The sequence below is a fragment of the Porites lutea genome, chromosome 4 (genome assembly GCF_958299795.1).
Source record: "Porites lutea chromosome 4, jaPorLute2.1, whole genome shotgun sequence".
Lineage (NCBI taxonomy): Eukaryota > Metazoa > Cnidaria > Anthozoa > Scleractinia > Poritidae > Porites > Porites lutea.
This window is the reverse complement of record NC_133204.1, coordinates 45,064,363-45,091,997: the sequence shown is the minus strand read 5'-3', so window position 1 is coordinate 45,091,997 and position 27,635 is coordinate 45,064,363. Positions and strand designations below refer to the sequence as shown.

Here is a 27,635-nt window from a genome sequence, read left to right as displayed (position 1 = left end):
TTCAACCATGTGTAAACAAGTTCGTCGGTTCGATAGGAGAAACAAGTGATTTACCCTGTGAATTACCATTACCTTTTCAGGCGAGCACGAGGCGGACGTGGAGAAGACAAACGCGACAGCGAAGGCGGGGAAAAAATAGCTTAGATTGTTGCAAAGGTTGATTGTTGCTCTGAATCTACAAGTGATGGCAGGAAATTATAGTATTTGAGGGGAACGGACGGTCTAAATAAGCTTTTAAGCTTGTTTTTTTAAAAAAAGAGGGAAAACTTAACGGACAACAGAGACACGACCAAAAAACAGAGATAAGGAGGAAACTGAAAATAAAGGAGAGGGCACAAGCAATCCGGAAATGAAGAAGGGAGAAATCAGTTATTTTAAGTTAACTTACTGTATTAATTTGTGACATATATATTTTTTGGTTTTTTCAATTAGATAGATACGTATTAATGTTAAATGGACCGAACACAACTCATAATGGCCTAATCATTATTTGTGGAGAGGCGTCGCGTGAAGAGACAAAAACGGCTGCAAGGGAGACTATAGTTTAGCTTGAACATTTGAAATCCAAGGGCATTTTTAAGATCAGTCGTTTTTCAGGGTGTATATTTTTGTAAACCAGGCTAACAATAGCAATCCTGCAAGCCTGCGAGCAATCTCTCGTGGGGCCCTCTGTCGGGGGACCACCCCCCGTACCCACGGAGACCCCAGAGCTTGCTCGCAGGCAAGCAGTTCAGGGCGGAAAAACGTACTGAGCATGCGTGAACTTTTTTGCCCAGATCCCCTGGCCGGGTTTGAAAAAATGGCGGGATTTCAAATATTTTATTGCCTAAAAATAAAATGTTTCCATTCATAACCTGGAAAGACCAGGCAATTTGTCTTCAAAAGTTGCAAGCTGTGGTTATAACCTTGTCGTTACTTAATTTTCTCGAAGAATACCTCATAGTAAAAACGGACTTTAACGACATTAACTTCTCTGCGTTGCACTGGAAATGTGCGTGCGTAGGTCCGATTTTTTTCAAGATGCATTCACAAAATGTGTTCATAGAAGGAAGTTCCTGGATATATAAGGTCCGGAGCTCCACCGTGGACACAAAAACAACATATCTTTGGACAGTGATTTGCCCAAAAAAATTAACACTTGACCACAGTGTGTTTGAAGTCACTGAACTTTGTCGCACTCGAGCTGATATTTTAAAACCCTAGCTCGATCGGACACTCGTAGTTTCACAGATCACTAAAACATAAACAAAATCCTCAGTGTAGAAGTTATTGGGCTGATATGTGGGCAGAAAAAAGGTCAACCTTTATCTAGTAAAATCTTCCCAAAAATCGGTTTAAAAGCAACTATAGTTTTTTAAACTTGCTCGTTTCGCGCAGATATATAAATTTTGCTTTGTGTCGTCAAGTTGAACACGCATAACATCTATCAAAAACCTACACGTAAATAGGATTTCCTTCAAACAAAGTTAAAGTTACATTATTTCAAAAACTTCTTGCTGACAATGAAGAAATGAATTTCCTGTACGAAAAGAACCTACCTAAAGATCTTGAAAGCAAAAGATCAGTTGCAACTTGGCAGCCAAGCCATGATACGCCATGTAGCTATTTTCAATAAGCTGACTGGTCCATGCGAGGGTCTTCGTTTAAGCAAATTAAACTCAGCCGATCATTAGAAAATAAAGAAAATTGCACATACGGGTTTGTTTTGCTCGCCTCAGTCAAATCAAGCTGCACCAATTGTTTACTGGAAAAGAGTCAATTGTTTTGAAGTTACTGCCGGCAGTTGTCGTTCTCTACTTCACAGCGAGTGAAAAGGACAATTTGCGTACAGAAAGTTATTCTTATAAAGAACAGACTGTGACTTTCACAGTGCACTGGAAGACAAAACTATGTAATGAAAAATGAAAAAAATTCTGAGTATTATTACTTAAGCAACAGAAAAATGATCTTGAGTAAGCTTACTGTCCTTCTATTTCCGAGAAAGTTTAATAAGCGCACAAGTTTGTTTACTCTGATGCGTTATAACAGTAATCTGATTCTTTGACTGAAGACAAAGATAAACCTTGTTCTGCAAAGGTAATAAATCTGGGGATGTAAAAAAAGTAACCGTAACTACTAATAACAGAATACAAACGGGTTTTAATTGAACCCGGCGAAATAGGCCATTTGCACTAAGAGGCATGTGACACCGTTTTTATGAAAATGAAAGTTATATGATTTTGCCTTCGAAAAACGATTAGTGGGTCATATTTTAAACAAAATAATGGTGATTTGGTTATTCAAACCCGAACCATTTCCTTAAAATGAATAAGTTCGTAAATGGTCACGTGACCAAAATGTGATTTTTAAATTATGAATTACCTCTCTCTGAACACAAATTTTGCACTTAAACTTCAAGGAAAATGTTGAAAAGATGATGTGATAACGTTTACAGCACATTTGAGCGTAACCATGAAACGTTGAACAAGATATAAGCAAGAAGTAGTTTTGGCCGCCATGTTGGAGGGCAAGAGCATGCCCTCCAACATGGCGGCCAATACAAATCATACTACTTTGTTCAAAAATCAAAGTGCCACAAAATATCTCCCTTAAATGCGTTTCCTCTCAAATTTCGGGCGTAAGATAATTTTTGTGTGCTCTAACAATTTTTGGCATCAGCAAGATTCCAACTCATTGTTTAAAGGAAGCATTGGTCACGTGACCTCTTAGTGCAAGTGGCCTATCAACTCATAAATTAATCAGATGCACAATCAGAAAAATACTCGCCTCTTAAGAAAAGTTCAAGGTTCAAAACCTTTTATTCCTCCTCAGACTGACGGAACGATCCGTTTTTCCTTTAACATTAGTTGTTCTGAATCCAAAGTAATTTTCATGCGACGAATAAAAAGCAAACATGTCAAATAAAAATACTTTACAGGGAGCAAACGTTCGCACCTCGTGCATTTCACTCAGAAATCCAGCAACAAACAACCACAGTCACACACAGAAAAGCCCGCCTTGAGCCTGCGATAAGGGATGCGCAGAAGCTTGCGCAGAACGTTTTTCCGCCTTTAAGGCTAGCAGTGGGTCAGACTCGTAACCAGTCGCTATTTATGAATTATATTTGTGTTTTGGGGGTGAGAGAAGATTGGGGGTTAGTTAGGTTGAGGCGCGCGCGGGGTCTCATGGGAACCCCCCGCGCGCTTCAACCTAACCCCCAATCTTCTCTCACTCCCAAAACACATAAATAGCAACTGGATACGACAGGAGTCTGGCAGTGGCTACAAGTTGGGAAAAGGTTAACGTTAGATAACATCGAGTGAAGCCAGATTGGACACTTTTTGAATTTTACACAACGCATTATTTCCATAATAGAACGAGACTGGAATGTAGAATGAGGCTAGAATAGCTGAAGAAACCAAAACTACATGTACAGAGTGCCAGTTATGGAGAGAACACAGTAGAGAGTTAAGCACTGATCTGCAGTGATTAGGGTTAAGCAATGATCTGAAAACGGTTAGCTTTCAAATATTGTAATGGGGTGCGGCATAAGAACATGTATATTTTAAAAATTATTGGATTTGGCAGCTAGTCCTCGATGGTGTAATGGATATGGATGTATGCTATAAAGCATGTGACCCGGGTTCAAAGCATTACAGTGGATTTTTTTCTATTTTATTTTATATTACGCAGTAAAGTTGGACTTAAGTTGTTCTTCATGTAATTTTACTGAAAGAAACAATCTGACTTCAGCCGATGTCAGCTAATGCTAACCTTGGGAAAATCGAGAGTGCCTCGAGAACAAACGGCTGGAGACTGGGACAGCCAGCATACTAGTAGCCTGCGAGAGCAATTGCCTGCGAGCAGACTCACTTGTGAGAGTTCGGGGAAAATATTGGCGGCAGAGCTTCCAGCGCACGAGAAGAATAGGGCGAGAAAAATTTCCCCTGAAATCGCAGAAGTGAGCCTGTTCGGAGGCTAACACAACAGCAATCTCGTACCCAGATCTCCCACGGCCAAGTGTAAACCAGAGTGAGATCTGGGTACGAGATTAACACAACAGGTGTTTTATGGGGGCGCGGGTAACAAGGATAAGTCACGCACTCTTTTCCTTCCTCTGGGGTACCTTGCGCCCCTAAAGCCAGCTGAGCGTCCCCAATGCAGGATAGGGTTTTCATTCTATAAATATCAATAGCTTCACAGACGTCTCTTTGCCTGATTTTTTTAGGTGAGGGGGCGTCTGTACACAGGCTATAATCAAGAAATGATTTCAGCAGATTTCTAATATTTTAATCGCAGTTTATTGTCAAACACCTTCACAAAAAAATAAGAAATATATTTATCAATCTTCACATTCATTTCGAAACAGACGTCCTTAGCCCACCAATCAGACTCTGAAAACTGGAACCCAGAGGAAATGAAAGGACTATTATGTCCAGCAAAACCACTTTGGTTTAATAAATATACGAGGGCCCCTAAGCGCCAATTTGAGGGTTTCTCCAAAAAGATTGACAGGCAGAATTATGAACGATTGTCATAACAAAGCTGTAAAAAAAGATCCCGTTAGGGGACATGCCCCGAGCCTTGGTGATTACTATCCTATAAAATTAAATATAAATGAAATTTCTCTTTTACATAGTCATTTTTTAGTCTCACCTATCTCCAGGATTTTCAAGCTACCAAGATACCCTAGAAGGAATGCATAACACCCTCCAAAGGCAGAAAGTGTCCTCAACTGTCAGCCTAATAAAGACTAACGACCAACGGGTTTTACAATTGAAAGTTAAGTAGACAAATTTCAGACAACCAAAGAACAGGCTATACACAAACTTTGCACACAAGTACGGTTCCACGATTAAAAAAAAATGAATTACAAGCTCAATTGCTTTGGTTATCAAACCTGTAATTTAGTAACTATTTTTTGCGACAAAGGGTAGCATTATCTTGTAACGAGTTAGCACATGACAAATGTTACTGTTGCTTATAAAGTTCCAATTTTCTAACAACTACTTTAAAAGAATACCTTTGTCTAATAAATCGACTCCTCTGCATTTTGTTCAGAATAGTGAAAAGCAAAGGAAAATGCAGAACGTCTGACATCTACGAAACAAATCAAGGAGACAGGAAATTCCTACGGAAGTGCACAGTGGGAGGGCAGTCTTTCGCCTGCATTATATACACATCTGTACATTTTACGTAACCGCGGAAAACACGTCTATGCAAAAAAATGGGGGACAATTTCCGCCCCAATGGATAAGACAACTTTCAATCTCCCAACATTTGCTCACTCTTCTCCACTACCTTACTTCTCGCAACAGGTGTGAATTTCTTACATGTAAGGTGTCTGTCTCGAAAGCCGTTTTACTCCTAGCCTGAATCTTTGTGAGACAAGAGAGGGTCATGAGTTCCTCTCTTATGAAACTGTGGCTATTACCATTGCCTTATCCCTGTATAGCGTCCTCCCAGGCCTTCTCGGTCAATGCATTTCGGTGACGTGTCCGAGAGAAACGGCTCAAAGACTCGCTCGGACCACGTGACCCAGAATGAATAGGCCTAGGGAACAGGCAAATGTTACTTCAATTGTAGTCAACTGAAAACTCTTTGCTAGATCTTTTGCATAGCGCCTTTCATGCATTTCTTAGGATTTTACACTGTTAGTACTGAATAAAACAGCAACGTACGCTGATTATTGACTTCCAAGGTCCGGGTGATTACTTCTGTTTTTCTAACACGCAAGCTACCTTTATGATTTCTATGCAAACATAGAGTTTGCACTCAGAGAAACTCTCAGTATAAGCTTTAGTTAGTTAAATTACCGTAGTTCTATGGGTGACCTCAGACAAATTTTGCGTTCAGCCCATGTCCCACAGTGTCTCACAGAGTAATCAAAACGCCAATTATTGTCGTGTAGATATTTGCGGAGGTGGCTAACACATAACGGCTTCAGGTCCTAAATTTTAAGGTTTGCCTGATAATAAATAGTCTAACTTGTTGGCACGCAAAAAGGTCCAGAAAACTCTGCTGCAAGCTTGCCGGTGTTCCATCGTCCAAATTTGAAAAGCCCCTGGGGGACTGGACGCTAGTTTAGGTGTAATGTATCTGTTCAGCATATCCCTTGAAAAGCAACTTCACTATAATACATTTTAACAACTCGTCGGGAGACGAAGACCATAGACCAGTCACTGGCAGTACCACGGACTATCGATGGCCACCCATTTTGTTGATAAGTTCGTCACATATCGCTGTAAGTTCGGCATTCTCGGATACCTGTAACAAAAACAAAAACGTGAAAGAGCTGATTGGAAACAACGTAACCATCGTCGTCACAAGAACCTGAAATTGCTCAGATGAGATAGAGTTGAGAAACCAAAACATAACAGCCTAATTCTGTCACCACACAGGGTAGGGCATGCATGCCTAGTCACCCTAACACTGGCAGGCGTTCGAAAGGGAAGGGAAAGGGGATTTCGGTCATGTGAAGAGCACGAGGGGCGCGCGAGGAAAGAGTAAAGGTTTTCCTTCTCAATTCTTGCTCGCGCGCGGTGTCGCGCGCCCTTTCATAGTCCATACACCATTTTGTAACTTACTTCACATTTAACAGAGGGAAAGTCCATAAAGAAGGTAACCTGAGTAACAGTATCAGAGTGGGGGGGTGGGGGGGGGGGGGGGGGGACAATGAAAGGAATTTTCATTGTTTTTTTTTTTTGCTGTCTCCCCTTTCTTGTTTTCTCTTCTCCTTTACCCCCTGATGCTCCACAAAAGCGATCAAAACCCACTCACCTTTTGCTGGAGACTCTTTTCTAAACTGGCGGTTTTGGTTTGTTCTTTCTTGAGCGCTGCTTTCATCACTGCTATTTCTGACTCGTTAGATTTCCGTACGCGAGTAATTTCTATATTTGCACTACAAAGAATTGAATGAAACAAACAATCAATTAGTAATAATAATAACCGTTAAACCTACGACGAAACGTTGGATTTTATCTAGAAGAAGTGCAGAAAAAGATAGAGAGTAAGGAGCAGGTGAATCCGTACGAGAGAAAAATGCTGAGAGTATTGTGTCACAAATGGAGTTCAAGGGAGTTCGCAGAGTAAGAAGCAAGTTTCCTCCCGTCTTCTTTGCTCAATTTTTCCTCCTGCGTTTTCTTTTCAATTACTACGAAAGTACCATCTTAAGCTTAGCAACACTTGTAGTTTAATAAAGTACTTCAGTCAATTCTAGCCTCAATGGCAGGCAATTTCTGCACAGGCTAACGATTTGCAATGAATCTTAGACTCTCCCATGTAGAGGACAGCCTAAAACAATTCTTGAAATCCTGGAAATTTTTTGCGCCTCCTTTCTTTCTTGAGCGATAGATAAAAGATGGCTTCCGGACAAGATGAAAAAGGTCATAACAGCCTAGCCTACAGTGCAGGCGTTTTCTTCGGGCGCGCAAATGTTTTGCTCACGAAAGCGCCATGTTGAAACTCCAAAAGAGAGGTGGAAATGAGGCGAGTCTTTCCTTCTTTCGGCCTAGCACCTACCCTAAGCTATCTCCTCCGCAGAAGCTTCCGCTTGGTATCACAATAAAACTAGCAATAATCCAAAACTGAAAGCGCGCGGGACTCTTCTCCCTTCCCATCGTGCCCCGCGCGCTTCCTTTTTCTTTCTCCCCAGCCTCCCTACAGCACAAAGTGGCCTCTGTGGAGGAGAGACTAACCTAAGGGTTAGAGTCTGAGGGTTACTATTTTTACTCTCCTTAATCTTCCTCCGTCAAAAAATTAAAGATGGCGCTTACAACAATACGAACACAAACAAGCAGCTTTCGCCCGCCCAAAATACACCTGGGCCCAGTTGTTCGAAGGCCGATTAGCGCTTAACCCGAGGTTAAATTTAACCCGGGTTTCATTTTATTGAGTTGAAAAGCATTTTCTCGGATAATTATCTCTGTTCTTTTTGAAGCTTCCAATAATCAACTTGTAGACAAAAAGAATTAAAACTGAAATTATTCTTAAGCTTTCATATCTGAACTTAAATCTCGCACTAACCCTGGGTTACCTTAACCCAGCTTTGAACAACTCGGCCCTGTAGTGCAGGCTAGTAACAGCCATGAAAACAAGACGCTACTCAATATTTGTTTACCGTATGTCAAGGTGCCTATAACGAAGACAAACCTTTCTATTTTTTCTTCAGCGTGTTTCTTTAAAAGACGATACTTTTCCTCTGATTTCCTCAATTTTTCTTGGTAGTCAGTCGTTGCTTTTTTCAATATTTCTTCGTTCTGGAAACGTGATGAAAAAAGCACATGGTAAAAGAGCCCCTTCAGGAGAATGGTAAATCGGAAGAAAAATATAAAAGAGAAGAGAAGACAAGTACGAAGAAAAACTGTGCAATTTATATTAATTACTCAAGCATTTCCTTTCAATCAACAATCGAGACACGTAGGTGTTTGGTGAAAAAAAAAACACACTTTCATGAAATTCTGTACATTATGTGAGCTCGACATTGAGTGAGCAGCAGTCCTTCGCTTTAATCGGCATTTGAGAGAAAAATCTTGAGTCCTCTACTAGCTTGTTTTCTTACATAAAGCGGTTTCTATAAATAAAATAATGTGTGGTAAAACCTTAACTAAAGCATTTACTCCCACCAATCAAAATGAGCACAAACAATCCTATAAACCAAATCAGAGACAGATGCATGAACCACTTGCCAAGCGCGGGAAAACGCGAGCGCACAAGTTCGAATCACAGTAGAATCTCACCACAACAGCCACCCGGGGTAGAGAGGTAAGTGGCCGTTGTAGAGTGGCTAAGACTTCAGTAACCTGTGAACAGCCCTTTTGGTTGGGGTAAGGCGAGAAAATCGAGCAGAAAAAGTAGGAGGAAGGGCGATAATGAATGTTGTGCTCCTCCCGCTCTGTTTTCTCCCTTCTCGCCTTTTCGCCCTTCTCCTCACAAGAGAACCTGTTCACAGGCTTAAACCAAGTGGCCGTTAGTGGACGTTCGACTGTAGTTTGAAGTCTTACTCCAAACAGGTTGAAAGAGAGGGGCGCGAGATTCCTTAGCCTATCAAAAAGCTAAATCATTTCATACAGTATTAACATATCAACAACTTTCTTACCTTTTTAAAATTCTCCACTACTCCTTTGAGTTTCTCGTATCTTCTATGAAGATCAGAAAACGCTGTTTCCACAGCCGTCAAGTCAGCTTGCAGCTACAAAGAATAGGAGTTTCAAACAAAAACATTCAAATGGAATGCTCCCTATTGTTCTGTGAACGACTACACTTTCTCCGGCCAAAAAGCAATCTGGGATGTGCGTCACGCAACCCTCTCAGGAGGAACACTGCGTGAAGTTAGTTTTTCATAACAGTGAGATGCACTATTGCACGCCAACCGGAAGTGAGTCCATTCTCCTTTTACTATGCCTTGACGCTACCAAATTTGTATTGCTAACTGTCTTTACTCTCATGGAAACGATTTGCCCGAAAATGTAATGACAACTAAGGTCCAAGAATATAACAAGTCCACTTCCGGTCGACGTGCGTCGCTCAAAAACGCCGTTGCTTAAACTCCTTAATTACTCGAAAAAGCCCCCGGGGAGGAGAGCGGGGGGAAGGGGGGGGGGGGGTGATTATTGTTACTTCGGTCAAATAAATGTGGAGAGCAGGGAGGGGGAGGCTTATTAAAGTTAGAAAAGGCAAGCCTTTCCTTGCGGTGATATTCCTACAATTTTACATTAATAAGAACGTGTGACCAACAAAAAGCTTTCTTTTACCTGATCTCTTTCTTTCGCTACTTCGGATGTTGACTGGTGGTAATGATCTTGGGACTTCTGATTTTTTTCTGTGAGAAGTGTGAAGCATAACACATTAGAAAACTTAGACAATATACACAAATACTACAGGGTCTGAAAGGTTACTCCAGGGATCCGGGATTTGACCAGAATACAGAACGAGATTCGGGAAACCTTCTGGCCTGGGGAAGCGGGAAAATTTAGACTGGGAAAGAAAACGAAATTCGGGATATCGTTTAAAGAAGTACGGGAATGCGGGATCAGAATCCCTCTTTCCAGTCCCTAATACTAGCCACATATTTAAGGAAGGGCAGCACAGTTACCTATCATGTCTGCAATGGTCTTCTCATACTCCTGCATAACAACCCTGAGGGTAATCAAAGAGTTTTTTAATGAGCAACTTAGTACATAAGAAACATCACGAATTCTTATGTAGCTGGGAATTTTTTCCCAACAGCGCAAGCTCTCACTGGTTTCTTCGAGATCACATGACATCTAACAATGAAACTGTTTCCCGCCAAAATCTCTGAGCGGGCAACATTGCAAAATCTATGACGTCAGAGGGTAACAGTGCACTGTGCACTATTAGGGACTTTAAGCACAGGTAGCCCAAGCTCGAAATATGAGCATCGGCGAGCATCGGCATTGTTGCGTAACAGTCAAAATATAAGGATTTGTATGGCAAAAAAAACCTATCGTTTCTGTAACCTACCTTTATATAGAGAGAAAACCGTTTACATAAAAACCAATAAAAGGGCCATAAATCGGCCCGTGGACCACACAGGATAGACGTAACATACATTTTAAGTAAGGTAAGCTGTTTTTTTTTTTTTGAAATCCTTTCATTTCGTAGGTTACAGAAACGGTAGGTTTTTTTCCCCATACAAAGCCTTATATTTTGAATGTTACGCAACAATGCCGATGTTCATATTTCGAGCTTGGGCTACGTGTCCTTTAAGATCCAACAACGCGTACGGCAACAAGAGCGTCGCTTAAAAAGTGAATTTGCGTTCTTTTAGTCTTTATAGCGATTATTCCTACCCACTTACTTTGTCAAATGTAGGCGAACCCTCCTGAAGCTGAATTTCAAGGAACCATAGCCAAGCTCAAACAGAGAAATAAAATTTAGTCGTTGCTTGTTTACGTCCTCCTTTAATCGCAAAATCAGGCATTTTCACGTCGTAGTCGTGGAAAAACAGGAAAGAAATGTACAAAAAAGCGTGATGCACGCGCGAAGTTGTTGTTTTGCTTATTAAACCAATTGGTTTTTTTGACGTTCTCGTTGCCGTCTGCGTCGTTGGATCACACCCACTTTCACATCAATCTTCATCCGCAGTCACAAACATAACTGATATCATGTATTCCAAGTCAGCAACAACTTTAACAACGCTTTGTCCGTAATATTTGGCTGATATGGCAAAGCGAGGGAAATAAACACGAACGCCTGCCTTGCGTCAAGTCTCCGCGTGAATTCAAAGGCGACTGTGCAGGCGCGCGTGTGCAGTGCTCTGCAATTTAATGACTGTACATAACAACTTGTTGCAGACTTGAGAGTTCGAAAAGCAAAGGCTTCTGCATTTTACCTCATTTCTCCGCTTTCTCTTTTAAGTTGATCATTCCTTTCTGTTAATTCTCTACTTTCCATATCACGAATGGCGGATTCTTCTTTCATCTGGGAACCAACAAAAAACGTTACGAAAAAAAGATAACGAACAGCACGCTGAACCTAGCTTAAGTATAAATCCCTTAAGTGACTATTTACAGCAAAGATACCATGATCAGCTATTGACGTAGAAAACGCCTCATTGAGACAACATAAGGAAATTCTGAAGGGAGCCAACATCTTAATACATTGCAAAACAGTCAGGGTTTTTTTCTCAAAATCGGTTTTGCAAGGCGCGAAGCGTGGGGGTGTGGCGAGAGAAGAAAAGCGACCTTTTTTTTCGCTCTCCGTTATTACACTCACTCTAGACCAAAAACCTTTGACCGCTCACGCGGGCTTTCTTAACCTAGGCAAAAAAACACGGGCTATTTTGCAGTCCAAAATCTTTAGTCCAGAGGTGCAAGAAACTTTTTAGAAGCTTTGCAGTTACAAGATTACGAATTTCACCTGCTGTCGCAGAGCACTTGTCTCTTTTTTGACCGCTTCATCGAATTCTTCTTTGCTGCAAAACAACGCCTGGTGAGGAAAAGCGGTACAGGAAACTAAGTAAATTTATTGCCTTTATTCAAAGCAAATGTTGACTCTTGTTGAGTACTTTTGTTTCCCGTATCCTCGTGACAGTCGAGCCATGCGTTAAATTGACTGCACCTTTTATTTTACCGTGCTAAAAAAACGCAAGCTGACACATTAGAACGCGAGCGTACCCTCACGTACTACACTCTATTTCTGATATTATTAAGACTCTTCTTGTGGTCAAAGGGTCCGTGGAGTAAAATACTTAATAGCAGAGTTAATATTCCCTTATCATATTAGTAAGTTACAACAATTTCTTGCCTGTTTACGTTGGGCCTCTGTTTCTCTTTTGACTGCTTCATCAAAGTCTTCTTTGGTATAAAACAGCGCCTAAAAGGGAAAACGAAAAACTGAGTTCATTCAAGCCTACAAAGAAGAGACAAGAAGTCCAGAAAGGCCTAACAATTGATGAAAATGATCGCGGCAGGATTAGCTCAGTCGATAGAGCGCTTGACCGCAGAGTGGTAGGTCGCGGGTTCGATTCCCGGTGCTGGAGCAATACTCAGGGTCTTAAAATAACTGAGAAATGAAGATACTCCCTTCTCCCCTCAAGCACTGAGCTAGATCTTCGCGTGGCCCGGATGACCACGTAAAATCAGCATTAAAAATGCTAGACACGTCTCCAGTTGGAGATGTAAAAATAGTGTCTTAATTAGTATTTTCGTGCTAAATATATTGACACTCAAATAAAGTGCATTTTTAAAGTGCGACGCGACTGTTTCGCTTTCAAAGGCACTCAAATTTTTCCAAATAACCAGGATTTGACTGGTGACACTATGAGGTGTATCTTTAACTGCCGGGATAAATCACTATCCAGTAGAAATGTGCTAGAGAAACCAACTATGTTTTCCACATGCTGGACAGCGATTTATCCGGCTATTAGCGTTATCCACCTTTTGTACTCCTGTGGCTACCCTCCTACGCAGACGGTCTTGGGAATTCGTCACGCGTTCCTTCCATGTGAAGAAAGGAACGGGGATGGAACGCAGGCCGTAGTAGGAACGTCTGCGTGGGAGGCTAGACTATTGCTGGACAAGTATAGCTTTCATTAGAATGGTCAAATTGTGGGTATAAACCGTCAGACTCGTATGTCAGGACCAGCAGCATAACAAACAGTTACTGTACTACAGGTAAATGTTTCTCAGTATCTTTCAATGGAATTGCAACGTTTTAACGAATTTTATCCATAGGGTCAAAAGTTAGAAACACCTTGCACAGCCGTTAATGCTATGGAGTTTTCATCTAAATGGTGACACTTACACCCAACGTGCACAATCATCATTCACCGTTATTATGAAAAGCGGCATAACTAATGAATGATTTTGCGGTCAAGTTCAGTAAACACGAATCGCACAATTATTCCGGATTTGATTCCAACACCACGGTGAATAGTCAAATAAAAACACAACGGAAATTTGAATTAACTTACAAGAAGCGTCGTGGAGTACTACAAAAACGTAACATTACTGCAGCCCCCTGTACACCGTCTGCTTACGATGATCCCGCATTAAACTTAAACAGTCTTTAAAACGTTATGTAAAACCCCTGCCATACTTTAACAAACTAAACGATGTCTTTTACAGATGAAAAACGTTCACAGTAACACAATAAAAATTTCAGCAAGGCTAACCTCTTTTTTCATGGTATGCTCATTTATCGATTGTCCCAGACAAATAACATTCTTGAAAAAAGACCACAAAACCATGATCTTTGTTCTTTGATCTCAATCACAGTGATCACATCACATCAAGGAAAAGACGAAATCGTTTCACAAACAGCAAAGACAGCGCCCTCATTTTACCGGAACTAAACTTAATATGGAAGTAAACTCGACGCCAGAAAAACAGACCAACTCATATACTTTTTAAAAAATTTGAGGCTGAGTCGCAATGTTGTTCACGACTTGAAAACACCGTCATCTTCATTGAATGTCTCACACTAAAGCCACTTAAAAGTCGCTTGCCACCCGCCATAACACTTTTGGCGGGAACGTTACTACGTTTGTCGAGTGGTGTTACAGGTTGTTTGACAAACAAACCAGTCGGAAGCCTACTTTTTGGTCTGCTTGACATCCTTATAAGGTCAACGATCTAATCTCAAGTTTGCTCGAAAAAAAACGCAAAACACCAGTCACAGACTTCAAAGATCATTAATATTATATGACAACAAAATTGATAATGGCAGAATCCGCAAGAAACCTGTTAAAAGTGACAGCTAAAGACGAGGAAAAAAAAAACAGTGGAATACATCCAATGAATGTAACACCTTCTCTCAAAAACATTTTGGTATTTTTTGCCAGTTTACGTCCTCCTCATCTTGTAATTTCATCTTAAAATTCACACCCCGAAAAGACAATCTTTTCACAACAGAGAATTACACGAAATATATTTCTGGAATATATATTTTTTTTCAAATAAGAAACAAAACGAAAGTCTTATATAAATAACATACCCGGAAAGACAAGTCACGCTGCGTAGACTTACATTTGGTCTTATTTGTACTTTCTTCCAATACAAAGATGGTCAGTAAAACGTTACGATTTCGACGCCACTTTTGGCGTAAATAGTGTTATACGGTTGCCTGAGTCAAAACGTCGCGTAAAAAAAGAAAGGAAAACAATTTGGTAGATAACGTAAAAAGTTGGGCTTTGGAATCAAGAAAATCCGGAAACTCTAGGTTATAAATGCATGATTTAAATTATCTCTTTACATATCTGACTATTAGATTCATACCTAAGGATTCTTGCCACAAGAATGAACAGAAAAAGCAAACACGAAACACAGAATAAGTCAAAATAAAATAATTAATTCTAATCAAGCCGTTGATATAACCCGGCATCAACACTGACATGAATTGACTGATGCACTGTCTAACAAATATATTCGCTCAGCAAAGAAATAAAATTTTCTTTCCTGAATATCGATACTTCGAGGCCTGCGGATCGTGCGTAATTTTGGTGTTTAAAAGCAAAATTATTGAGTCGAAGAATCTCAGCAGATTTCCACAAAAACAGTGAGGATGTTTGCACCGGCTCGTTGGTTTTCACTGCTTTCGGTTGTCACCGCAAACAAGTTTTGTATACGAACGGCGAAAGGTATTTGTCCTAGCTTATCCAAGCGAAAATATACATGCATACAGCACATGAGATTTATAAAAGAAACACATCCCCACTGACAAAACGTGAACTTATTCAAGTCGAAATCGCCTTCGTTCGTTTCTAAAAGGTTCCTATCGATTAAAGTGTTGCTAGACACAAAGTATCAATGAAAAGGAATTTCTTTACTGACTATACATGTAAAAAGCAAACAAATTTTAATTTCTTGTTTTACCTTTTCGCGCCGTGGTTCTTCTTCGTTGACCTCAATGTTGCTCGCCTCAGGTGTAGAACGGTTATCTACAATATACGCTTCTTCCACAATTTGTTCTTCCCTTCGTTCGGGTTCTGTTCTCATAACCTGAAAATAGATTTAGAAGAGAAATGTTTTCATCTTCGCTGAGCGGGGGTTGTTTTAAAAGGCTTTTGTTTCCGCCTTTTGGCAGGAATGAACCAAGAGAAAAAAAAATTTAAATACATTAACATTTTAAACCTGCGGGCATTGAGTGGGTAAAAATAAAAAGTCATGCCATTGAATATTTTATCATTATGGCTGCAAGTTCCTTCGTAACCAAGGAGAATGTTAACGAGGTAAAGAAAACGTAAGAAAACTTATTACCTTACAGTTAAACTTCCGTCATTGGCTAGAAAAAACCTTATGTTCTCAGAAATGAAGAAAATTAACTAAAAAGACCGCAAACTTGAAGTCACCCCATTTTTTTATTTATTTGACAGAACTTAATCTTTCACATCCATATAAATTCTTTTCTGGCATTTCTTAAGTAATAAACTATATCGCCAAGGTTTTGCGTGCAGAGGTTTCTTTTTAACATGGCTTTTAGCTTTTTCGAAGTCGTTCGCGTCGCTTGTTAGACCTGTTAGGTCGAAAGATGGTTAAGTTTAATCCGGGATGAAAACAGTTTTTTAACTCGAACTTACAAAATATCGTTGAGCCTTTACTTCGAGATAAAGAAATGATAACACAAACTTTTACTCTATAATAAAGCAGTAAAATACAAAAACGGAATAAAATTTTAATCCTGGATTAGCGCTAATCGGCCTTTCAGGAACCGGGGACTGGAAAACAGACCAACCACGCGACTGACAAGCGACGCGAACGACTTCGTAAACCTAAAAGCCATGCAAGAGAAAAACCTCTGCTCGCACAGGGTAATAGACTGAAACTTCCAAACCGTGTTAACTTTATAAATACGGGTTCCAAAACGAAAACGCCTTTTTCATGGAAAGTGAAAAAAGCGTTTGAGAGGCCTTGTCACGCAACAATATCGCAAATGAAATAAATAGTAGGAAAACCATATCAAGCCAAGACGCTATTGTATCTTTTTATAGAAAATGAAAGCCGCAAATGCTGACCCCATCGGCATTTTATAGGAATTTTTTCGATAACACGAAATTTCATGTGTCACAAGGAAAATTACAAGAAACATGAGGAAAGGAGTGCTTTCTTCCAGTATCACAGAAAGTTTTTAGAAATATGGAGTTTTATAAGATGGCAATGATTTTTCGGTTTGTCTTTCGTTAATTTATAGAGGTCAATCGAGAAAACGATGGTAGAGAGGGCGAGTGAAAGAAGGCAGAAGGCCACTTACAATGATCTTGCACATGCGCCACAATTTTTGGTTCACTTTTTTTTCTGCCGTCACTGCACGATAACGACCTTTTTTTTTCTCTTTCCGAAATCAGTTCCAGGAGAGTTTGGCCACATTTTAGACAAATTGATAGTTTGAATAATGGCCATGAAACGGAAGTTGAAAAGAACGCGAAAACACTTTTAAAGTTTTGAATGTTTTCGCTGCACCGTTCATTTCCGTCTTGGGAAACAGAACATTTTAATCACCCGTAAAGAATGAAAAAGGTAAAAACAAAACTTATAAATCAGTCCTACCTCTTAAGTTTCTTAATTTTCAAACGCGACAGGGAACTCGGAAGTGAACTTGGCGCTTAGAATGTGTTGGATACCTCAAAAAGCTTTCGTCACAACTTGAAAGACATTTTCTAATTGTGGATGTTCAGACAGTAAGCTGCTGGCCCGCTGGCTGCCCGGTGTCTATGACATTTCTGGTGGTCACTACAAAACGTTTGACCGCACAACAGGAACGTATCTTGCAAAGCATTTTTGATTATGTCCCGGGAAGAAATGGATCTTAGTGACGGTATTAAGGAGAACAGTAGGGGGAAGCCACGTAGTTTTAAGAGACATTAAGAATCAATTTTACGTCTAATACTGTCCATTATATGGCGTTTTAGTAAGTCACTGCTTAATTATCTCTGAAAAGTCAATATCTCGCTGTCATTTCAGGAGTCCTTGACCTAGCCTGCCTTACACGCACTTTATGGACCACGCAAGACGAACAGGGCATTTCGCGCGAAGCGCGAGAGGAGAGAAAAAATAAAGCTGTACTTTTCCGCGCAAAGCGCGAGGCCAGTACCCTGCAAGCAGAGCTTTCCTTCTGGTATGACTTTGCATGCCACGCGAACGATTTCGTAAAAGCTCAAAGCCATGCCAGAAAGAAACCCCTGCTCACAAGGTGCGAGGCCAGGGGAGTGGAAAAATAAAGCTCTATTTTTGTGACAAATTTTGTGACGTTACCTCACTCAGCTTTGAAGGAGAGAAATTTAACAACTTGTCAACTCCACAAGGACTTTCAGCATTTTGTGCTGTAGAAGGATCAGTGTAAGCTCGGCGACTAACTGCCCCAGAAGACTTTAGGTTGGGTGCTGGCGAATCCATCAACAGCAGATTGTCTCCCATGCTAAGTAAGGTAAGCAAATATGACAATAAAAAAGATGCAAAGAGTAGCAACCGCGCAATAACTATAACCTTTCTGATGGCGGTATACGAGGGCCTAACATAGGGTTGGCGGGATGCGGGATGCGGGATGGTCAGGAGTTTGCGGGAAATCTTTATTATTTTTAGCAAGGCGGCAACCGAGATGGACGACGATGGGCGCATCGCATCATCGAGGAACATGGTATTCGCTTCCTGAACGGTAACTCACTCTGCCTCTTCGACATCCCTCAGATGGAAAAACCTCCTGCAGATGTCAGTTAATAGGCTGATTTAGCAACAGAACGGGAACGTCAGTTGACAACGGCGCGCGCAAATCAAACAACTGGCTTGATCAATGGCAGAACGGCAAATTGGGCACCGGAAGTCGTGTTTAGTCCTTTCCACGCGCTTTCCCGTCGCCAACTGACCGACTATCTGTTCCAGAAGGAGGTGCCGGTGAGTGGAAACATCAGATTGACTTCAACGGCAGAGTCAGTCACAACCGTTGTCTCAAACGCTAACGCCGGAGAACTCCAGCACCCCTGACCCTGCTGAACCTGACGGTATAGAGTCAGATAAACGAAGCGTATATGAGTCAAGCAGTGAAGAGGAAACGCCTGAACAAAATCTTCCCGCAGACTAAACTGACAACCCAGGAATTGAGTCGAGACGTTGACTTTTTGGTGGGCGTGACATCGCGGTTTGGCCGCCCAGCGAGGTTTGACTGAATACGCGTTTAATATTTTAATCGGCCCAACTGTTTAAAAGCAATTTTTAATACATACTGCAGTCTAGTAGCCTGCTTACGCAGGCTATACTGCATTTGTTTTTTCGAATGTTAACAGCTAAGGTTGCCAAATATTTATTCCACCCTGGGGTTGGAAAGTCTTATGTAAGGAAATCTGAACAAGCCTGATTCCAATAATTGTGATTTCTACTTCAGTGCTGTGACTGAGGGCCTTCGTCATGGTCCATGCGCTTTTCTCCGCGAAAGAAAACTTTTGTTTTATTCGTCAAAACTTACCCCAAAAAGTAAAAATTTAACAAACTAAACTGACTGCCGCTGTTTTATTGTGAACAAAGACCGATTTGTAGTGCTAACCCTAACGCGCGAAAACTGCGTCCAACCGGAAAAAAAACGACTGTCCCGAAAGAAAACAATTTTGGTAGCGGGATCGGTATGACAGGTCTGAAGCAAGCGGGATGGCGGGATAAGAGAAAAAATAGTGGCGAGAAACAGGATTTGGAAACCCCTATTTTAGGCCCTCGTATACAGGAATGTTATGGAGCACAGCTGTACAAAAAAATAATTCAAATTAGTATGTGTAATCAAATGGTGACGAGTGAAATTAGGGAATAATTCCCCGCGCGTTTTGTTTAAATCCTAATAATTTCCCGAGCCGTTAGAATCCTTCTTGATGTGCAATCTTTTAAACTTCGCCGCCTACTTGGCACTGAGACGTACTGAAAGTTGCCATGGTAATTTTGTATTTTTACACGTGAAACTATAAATCAACGCTGATATTTCGCGCCAAAATTAAGGAGTAATTCGTCACCGAGGTTGTGCAAAAAGGCTTCTTCCCCTCGGCTTAAAATGGTATTTAAAATAACAATAAAAAAATTATATTCAAAACAAGCTAATCTCACCTTGGAGGCTTTGGTGGTAAAACATCTCTCACACCTACTTTGTTTTTCACTGTCACAGAAAAAAAAATATATATAAGAGTACTGTATTAGGATAAGATCTGTAAGTAGCTCACTTGGGTCTGGTGTTTCTCCCAAGAGGAAAGGGTGCGCTCATTTCCCAAGTCTGTTCTAGGTTCAGTTAGTAGTGAGTGGCGTGAAGTAAAGGAGGCACAAAAAAAATGAAGAGGTTTGGGAGAGGAGGTTTCCTCGCCCCTTTCCCCAGTCCCTCTGATTTGTCCCAAATTTCTTTTCTTCCCACTGCTCCCTACTATTTGAGTGCCCAGACGGGTTACTCTATCGACTGAATCACAACCATAATACACCAAAAAAGATTATTCCAGTGCATTGGAAAACGGCCTCTCATATAAACTGGAAACAGCCTAGACCATTTGTTTTCTATTTTAATCTGGCTTTTCTGTACCAGTTGTTATTTTATGATTTGAATTTGTTTCTCTGATGTTTAGACTAATTTATAACCAATAAATTTATTGCTCAAAATTCCCATTACCTTCTGTCCTTCAATCAATGAAAAAATATCCTGGGAGACAAAAGTTATGGACACTTTCGTCACCATGGTATGAGAAAAACATTTGTAAAAGCAACATAGGCTTTACATTTTGAGCTAAAAATAAGGGTGAGATATATGTATGAAAACTAATCTCTCAACATCAGTTATCCCAAAAGTTTATTTACTTATAAATTATTCAAACTTCTACAGATTTCTTACTTGGGCTTTGTGGACTTGCTCCTTTAATAAGAGGGTCAAATTTGACATACAAAGACTGACGGGCTAGGGCAGACTGCAATATTAGAAGCAAAACAATAACACGTCTTACACTTCAGATGTAATAAATATAGAACTATACAATTCTAAGGTTTTAAGGAAGAAGAAGTAAATGATAAGAAGTCAGTTTTTTTTAAAAATTAACTATAGATATCTGTTTTCACTAAAATTAATGAGAATATTAGCTAACACTGAGACAAGGCTCAGCAAAAAAACAAAACAAAACAAAAAACATGTTCTGCAACATGAGAAAAAATCTCAGCATAATCTTTTAAAACCCACAAAAAATGGGGACAGAGATGCATTTTTCATTTTTTATCAAAACTGCTAAGGAGGTTCAAAATACATCACAATTTAAGATAATTTTCACAAAATGGAGGCTTCATAGTGCTATTATCTCTGAAAGCTATATGTAGGTGGTTACCCACAATTTTGTTTTTGGATTTCATTAGCTTTTGCTAAGCTCTTTATTCTGAGTCACCCTTGAGATGGAAATAACCACTTTCCTTGATTAATATATTGTGATGTGCAGAATTTCTCACAGTGCGAAACAAAGACAATTTTTTCTGTATTCACCACCACATCAGTGCCAAACATTCTGACAAAGTATGCAGCCTAACATTCAACAATAATAATAATTACTCCCTACATTACTAAACTCAAAACCAGGAAACAGAAGGATCATTTTTTAACCCATTCAACATGAAGCAATTCTGCTTGAAAATTTCTGTTCCATCATACACAATAAGAACTTATATCCTCAACATTTACTATGTCAGAAAAGACAACTGGAAATTGCTTGCATGTAACTTAGTTTTTCACTCACCAACAAGCATGAGATAATTCTTCATTTGTGATAAGGGCATTTTTTGAAGGAAATATATCATCAAATTTTTGGTTCAGCCTCTGATGTTTTTATTATTTTTATTATTGTTTTTTTCAAGATCACTCTTAGCAGGTGTTGTGGGTGACATGTGTATAATTTACAGGCCAATAGAAAGAGAACCAGTAAAAGTATTTGGGTTGACAAGGGTAATAATCTGTCTGATAAACTCAGAGATCATAAATAATTCATAACAAATGTCTAGAGTGAAATGGAAGAGAGCTAGGTCCCTGGTTGCATGACATATGGCTTTGGCTACCAGATAATCAAGAAAATTATAAAAATTGGATCTATGGCTTTAGCTTATCTAAAAGTTCCTTTATAAAAGAAATTCATTGCAATGCACAAACAACATCTTAAATGGAAAGACTGAGTAAGAAGTAGAAAGACTAAATGAAAGGTAAACAAACTACAGTTCAAATTAATAATAACACAACTGAATTTACTTGTTAGAATAGGATCTGAAAAAATATTTTTCAATCATCATATACATCTCTTGATGTTGTTGGATACTCAAAGACATAAATTAAATAAATGCAATCAAACATTGCTTAAAATACAAGGTAACCTGTATAAAAAATTGCTAAACTGGAATAGACCCCTTCAGCTTGTATGTTTTTTCCCATGTAAGTCATGCAAGAATACTCTAGATAGAGAACTTTTTTTAATTTTGTCTTGTTTACCTGCATATGTTACTGATCAAAAATTAAATTCTGGGGTCAATTTAATAGAACTTCTACAAGTGTAGAGTGTAGAGTCTGAAAACAATAGATACACTTGTAAATTAAACTTGTAAGAGTTTTATTAAATTGACCCCTGAATACAATTTTGACCTGTAACACGTATATCCACATAATTTATACAAACTGGACAAAGGGCAAAAAAGGGTCAACTTTCATAATTATTTTAGATCATTCATTCACGTTATCAGACCTTAGAAAAACAAACCTACCAGTTAAAGAGGACACAAATTTATAGAGGGAATGGTTTTTGGAATAACAAAGAATGTCAAAACTCTATTACTTGAACTCAGTCAAGTAGTTGAAATAAAAGATAGAATGGACACCCCTAAAATAACCACAATCTTGTGCAGCAGCTGAAAAATATTAACTAAAAATGCCTCTACACACTTAATTATAAATTACAGATAAAGTTCTAATCTATTTACAATCAAATTTGAATGGCTTCATTAGTCAAAATATTAATCAAATAGTCATAGAGAGTTCATAAACAACGGAGAAAAAGGTTCTATGGGTTTGCTTTTAGAAAAGTTGTAAGTGTGCTTGAGTTATACTTGAATAATTTTCTACTAGGTCAAAAAATGCAAGTTACCTCTTTAAAGTTTGTGTTGTTAGTACCACACTGTTCAAGATAATCTAGTTCCCACATGGCTATAAACAAATAGAGAGACAATGTTATTTGTTGGAGTCACATTTCTTTATCACTAAAGTTACGTCTGAGCATGCTGTCAGTTTGAATTTGTGAGTTTACTCTTTTAATGATGGATTAAATATTCAAAATGATGGTGCTTGAGAGATTAAGAGGCCAAAACGGTACAATAAATATAATATTTAATTTATAGCAAAATAAGAAGGGGTGGCTGAGGAAAAGCTTCAATTGACTTCTGTATAATTGCTAGTCCGCTCTCCTTGCAAATTCCCTTGTATTTGCTTGTGCATTGAAAGGAGAATTTGACATTAGGTCAAACATCACTTGCAATTAAGAGGACTCTACCCATGTGACACTTTATGATTACTATTGATTATTAATGCAAATATCTAAAATATACATGTATCAGGATGATCTCTGTATCATGTCATCCATAGGTGGAATATGCTCATCTAAGTATGCAAAGTCTTGAACTAAGTATGCAAAGTCTTGAATTGGACTGTTGTTGACAGTGACTGACATTTTGACAACCTGTGTGGTAGTCACCTTCAGCGTCAAAGTGAGTTGTATCATGTCAAGTTTATGGCACTAAACTCTGGTTATTGACCGAATTGGTCAATTAAGTCGGGATGTTATTGACTGTCTCTCAATTAAGCCACGATGCTATTGGATATGAAGACTCTTAATGTCATTGATGTGTTTCAATCCATCTTTTATCACATTTTAACAGTTTTGCTATTTATGAAATGACTCCTTGGTTCAAACCTTTCAGAGTTCCTACAACATGTATTTTATTACCTTCACTAGCTGGTTTGAATGCATCATCTCCAAACTGATCATCCTCTTCTTTTTGATCTTCAGCATCCTGCTTAAACATATCTTCAACTTCTGCTGTCTTTTCACTACTGCTAAGATCCTCTAAAGTTCTGTGATCCTGAAACTCATTCTCAAGATCTGCAGGATTTACCTTGAACAGTTCAGCAGACTTGTAAGGGTGTTCTTCTCTAGTTATTTCTTTAAGTAAGTTATCTGTTCTTTCATTCCCTGTATGAAGCACATCATCCGTTAGCACTGCATTTTCAGTTGCTTCATCATGCACGAGGAGTTTGTCAATGTCTTCATTGCTGTCAGTTAGGTTATCTGAAAGAAGAACTGTTTCATGAAAAACAGGAGCAACCAGAAAACAGATAGAGAGCTCTATAATACTTTCTCATAAATAAATTTAATAATGATTCAAACTCAACCACAATGGAGCAAAGTTTCTTGTCTAAGAGAACAATGTGATGGCAAGGCATTACCCAGACTAACAAAACCTGAAGTCAGCATTAATTTTCACTGCTCAGTCACCATGCCTTTACTAACACCCAACGGTGCAACCACCCAAATGACCCTGTAACATTAGGCAGAGAAACCGCAAGTCTTGTTGTGAATGAATTGCTGCTGTATGTGACAGAAGCTTAAAAAATCAGTTTGAAGAGATGGAAGATTGCTTTAGTAGCCAATGGCTTAAAGTATAGCTTAAGCCAAATAATGCATAAAATAATCAGACAGAGACCAGTTTGCCCTTTTTCATGTTTTCAATTCTAAACATTCTAATTATTGAAAAGCCTTGTTAATCACATCATATCTTCTTAAATACCATGATGAGTTTGCTTTGGAATAGTATCAAAAGTACATTTAGACCATTAACTCGACAAACCTTGTTCGGGTGATGTGCGCTCACTGCCTATGGGTGAAAATGTACGTGGACAGTCACCGGGATCAATTTGCAACTTTGAAAAGTCTGCCATGAGTTCTGTGTCCAGATCATTGATATTGTCAGCACCCTCCGCATTCACATCCCCAATGCTAGGTATTTCTGGATGAACTATTTCAGGAAGGTCATCAAGAGCTGTTGCCATATCTGTAAATTTCTGCCTGTGATTATCAAATCATTTATCGTTATTAGCCAATACAATTTATTGTCAATAACAAGTTAAATATACAAGCTGTGTATATTATTTATATTAATATAGGTATATGGGGTGAGGTCAGAGTTGAAGATAAGACTGACATGATATGTTTTCTTACCTATAGCAGGGTAAATCAGCTATGAGCTCCTCAAGCCACTCCTTTCCAAAGAAAAAAACAAGAGTCATTCCTTTGACATTTATGTATATTTTATAAGTAGAGTGATTAAACCTTTATTGCTATTCAGGAGTTTTATGCCTCTTGCGAGGCAATCATCAGGCAACTGCCAAAATTAATGGTTACGACAGTGTTTAGTACAAATTTCTTTGAGTGTCTGCAACCTGAGATAAGTCGCCGTGCTTGTGGGAGAAATATTTTATAAGTTGTACACCAGAAATGTCTTTCCTGAACAACAGAAATGAACTTATCTCAGGTTGCAGACACCCAAAGAAATTTCGACCAAACACTGTCCGAACTTGATCAGTTTTTGTTGCAAATTTAACATGTTGTGAAAAACACTTAATTAGCAGTAACACGTGTCACGCACCATACACCACACCTAGTATTTATTGTACTGTTTTCCCTGTATCTTTGATTGTAACCATTACTCTTGTCAGTAGCCTGATGATTGCCTCGCAAGAGGCATGAAACTCTGAGTAGCAATAAATGTTCAAGATTTAATCCAGTTCCATCAGTCTACTTGTATTCTGCTCAAGTTCAACAATAATTTTTTTTATTGAGCACTCTTATAGTCAATGAGGACGTCACTCTGGTTCTTCATTATATATTTTATATTTTTTTATACAGTATTATCACTTTCAGGGCAAATAACACTTTTGGCCTCTCAGCCTATAGAAGCTGAACCTAAAAGTAGAGCTGTCCCAAATATACCTAAAAATACCAAAATGTTTACATAAGCATTATTTTAGCAGTGTGAGAACATAGGTTGTGGGTGAGTAGCAAGTACTGTTATTATATAATAACTTATTAAAGGATTGTACTTTTACAAAGTATGTTATTTATTGTAAATTATTTATTTAAAATAAAATAATTCATTTCACGAGGGACAATAAGCTAAGTTTGTCTCTCTGGGTGAGTCTCAAATTGAATCAAAACAAACACTTGTAACTGATACATTTCTCTCACCTTTGCCACCTCAAGATATAATTTATGATCTTCTTTTGTTAAAATTTGTGTTCTCTCTGTCCAGTTTTCCTCTTCGTCAAGTTTGCGAATTTCCTGCCACACATGTGGCAAGTCAGTACTGTAAGGAGCTATTGTGTGATGCACTGGAGAGTTCTTGAATGAGACCTGTTAAAAATGTAAGTTAAAGTAACCATGAATATAATTTATTACAGTCAAACCCATGGGTTTCAATAAGCACCAACGGCCAACGAAACACATCGGCTACTTTGCTTATAGAAGTCGGTTACTTTTTTCTAGAAAGAAGAAACAACTAGTTTGAATAACATTGTAAACAAAAAAATATATCATAAGATCTGAATCAAAATAAAATAAAATAATAACCCCTAAAAGGTACTTTCATTTACATAATTATACTTAAAGCACACAATGTAGAACTTTACATATTCACTAAAACTTCATAACTTTTTTCTGTTAAAATTTCTCATCAGAACATTTCATTTCCTTTTTGGTCTGATATTCATACAATATGAAAAAATTAAAATTTTTTCTGACATTTCCCTTCTATAAATACCTCCCATAAGGACAACGTCTCCTCAAATCAGTGCCAGTGACTTTCTTTGTCCCCTCTGTTGTGGAGTGAGAGCCCGGGGCTAAAGGGACGTTCTATTTTTATTCCAAATATACCCCCCTCAGGTTGAGTGTCCTTGGAAGATAACGTATTTGGAATCTGTTTCTAAAGGAACCAACAAAAATTTAGTGGGGTAGGAAAGGTTTTTCCAAAGGGTAACTGGGGTGGAAGAAATCTGCTCATCCACAAACAGCCACTACAGCATCCATAGGCCAAGAGGCGGGGAGTTCAGAATTAAAACAGAACGTTCTTGATTGTGAAATGTGTCAGCAAAATAATGAACTTTACAACTGCCAGTCATGACCAGCAAGGGAAATGATGACAGGAAGAGTAATGTGATAGGTTACTCAAGGATTCGTCTCTTTAGAAATATGCGCGCGATTGAAGCCTTGCAACACAAAAATAAGGGTTCCTGACATTTCTTGCAATTGCCAACAAGACCGAGAAACATATGAACTTCATTTTCCCTAATTAAGTTCAACAGGAATTCTCGTTCTTGCCTTGAATACGATAAGAAAAGTTATATCTTGGTATGAGAAGCGTAACGTGTGGATGAAACATTCTGGCCTCCCTAAGGCAAATAGTTGGTCGAAGTACATGCACAGTCGAGTGACTTAGTCGACCAAGGAAAAAATCGCTAATTTTCACTTAGTTGATTTGCTACTGAAGATAACGTAAATCAAGCAAATTACACTAGAGGTTTCAAAGCTACTTACTTTCGTCAATTTCTTTTCCGAGGGACAATTTATTTTCTGGGAAGATTTCAATATCGACACGACCCTTTGTGGCTCCTTATTTTCCACGTTTGCAGGGACTCCATGGTTCTCTTTATCAACAATTTGCTGACTAGTCCTCCTAAAATCCATTATAAAACAAAGTTAAAATTGCAGAATGTCAAAACATCCACCAAACAATAAAATACAATAAAATTCAAAGTTGTACCATTTTGCGAACCGTTGGCGGCCTCTTTTACCGAGCCTGCGATCACTGCGTAAGGACCCGCAAGAGAGCATGCGTATTAGGCACGTTGGACACGTGAAAATTAGAGTGGACTTAGGACTACCGTTTCCGAGGGACGGGTAGGAGAGAACCCTAGGAAAGTGAACCAAATGCAGAGACAAAATAAAAAATTCATTGTTAAGATGTACCGTAACGTAGCGAGTAGTATCGTGTAAGATTTTCTACAACTCGTGAGCATCAGTAAGTTGTATGCTTCTGGTTACCATATATTATATTTTCACCTCTTTTTAGTGCCCCTGGAATAGAAAAAGTACGGGAGTGTACTGGAAGTGGTGGTGG

General features: G+C 39.0%; 1 protein-coding gene across 1 annotated transcript; it reads right to left on the bottom strand.

Moving 5' to 3' along the window:
* Positions 1 to 4,247: 4,247 nt before the first annotated feature.
* LOC140933767 (transforming acidic coiled-coil-containing protein 3-like) lies at positions 4,248 to 27,315 on the bottom strand. Its single transcript, XM_073383406.1, has 20 exons — positions 27,279 to 27,315; positions 27,053 to 27,191; positions 25,709 to 25,873; positions 24,683 to 24,723; positions 24,312 to 24,529; positions 23,411 to 23,752; positions 22,556 to 22,614; positions 20,284 to 20,356; positions 19,518 to 19,566; positions 17,691 to 17,853; positions 15,315 to 15,440; positions 12,247 to 12,315; positions 11,860 to 11,928; positions 11,333 to 11,421; positions 10,073 to 10,116; positions 9,732 to 9,799; positions 9,077 to 9,169; positions 8,131 to 8,237; positions 6,760 to 6,880; positions 4,248 to 6,246 (listed from the first exon to the last, which is right to left on the bottom strand). Exons 5-20 carry the CDS (start codon positions 24,511 to 24,513, stop codon positions 6,178 to 6,180), a joined length of 1,743 nt encoding a protein of 580 aa, XP_073239507.1. The 5' UTR covers positions 24,514 to 24,529; positions 24,683 to 24,723; positions 25,709 to 25,873; positions 27,053 to 27,191; positions 27,279 to 27,315; the 3' UTR covers positions 4,248 to 6,177.
* Positions 27,316 to 27,635: the final 320 nt, after the last annotated feature.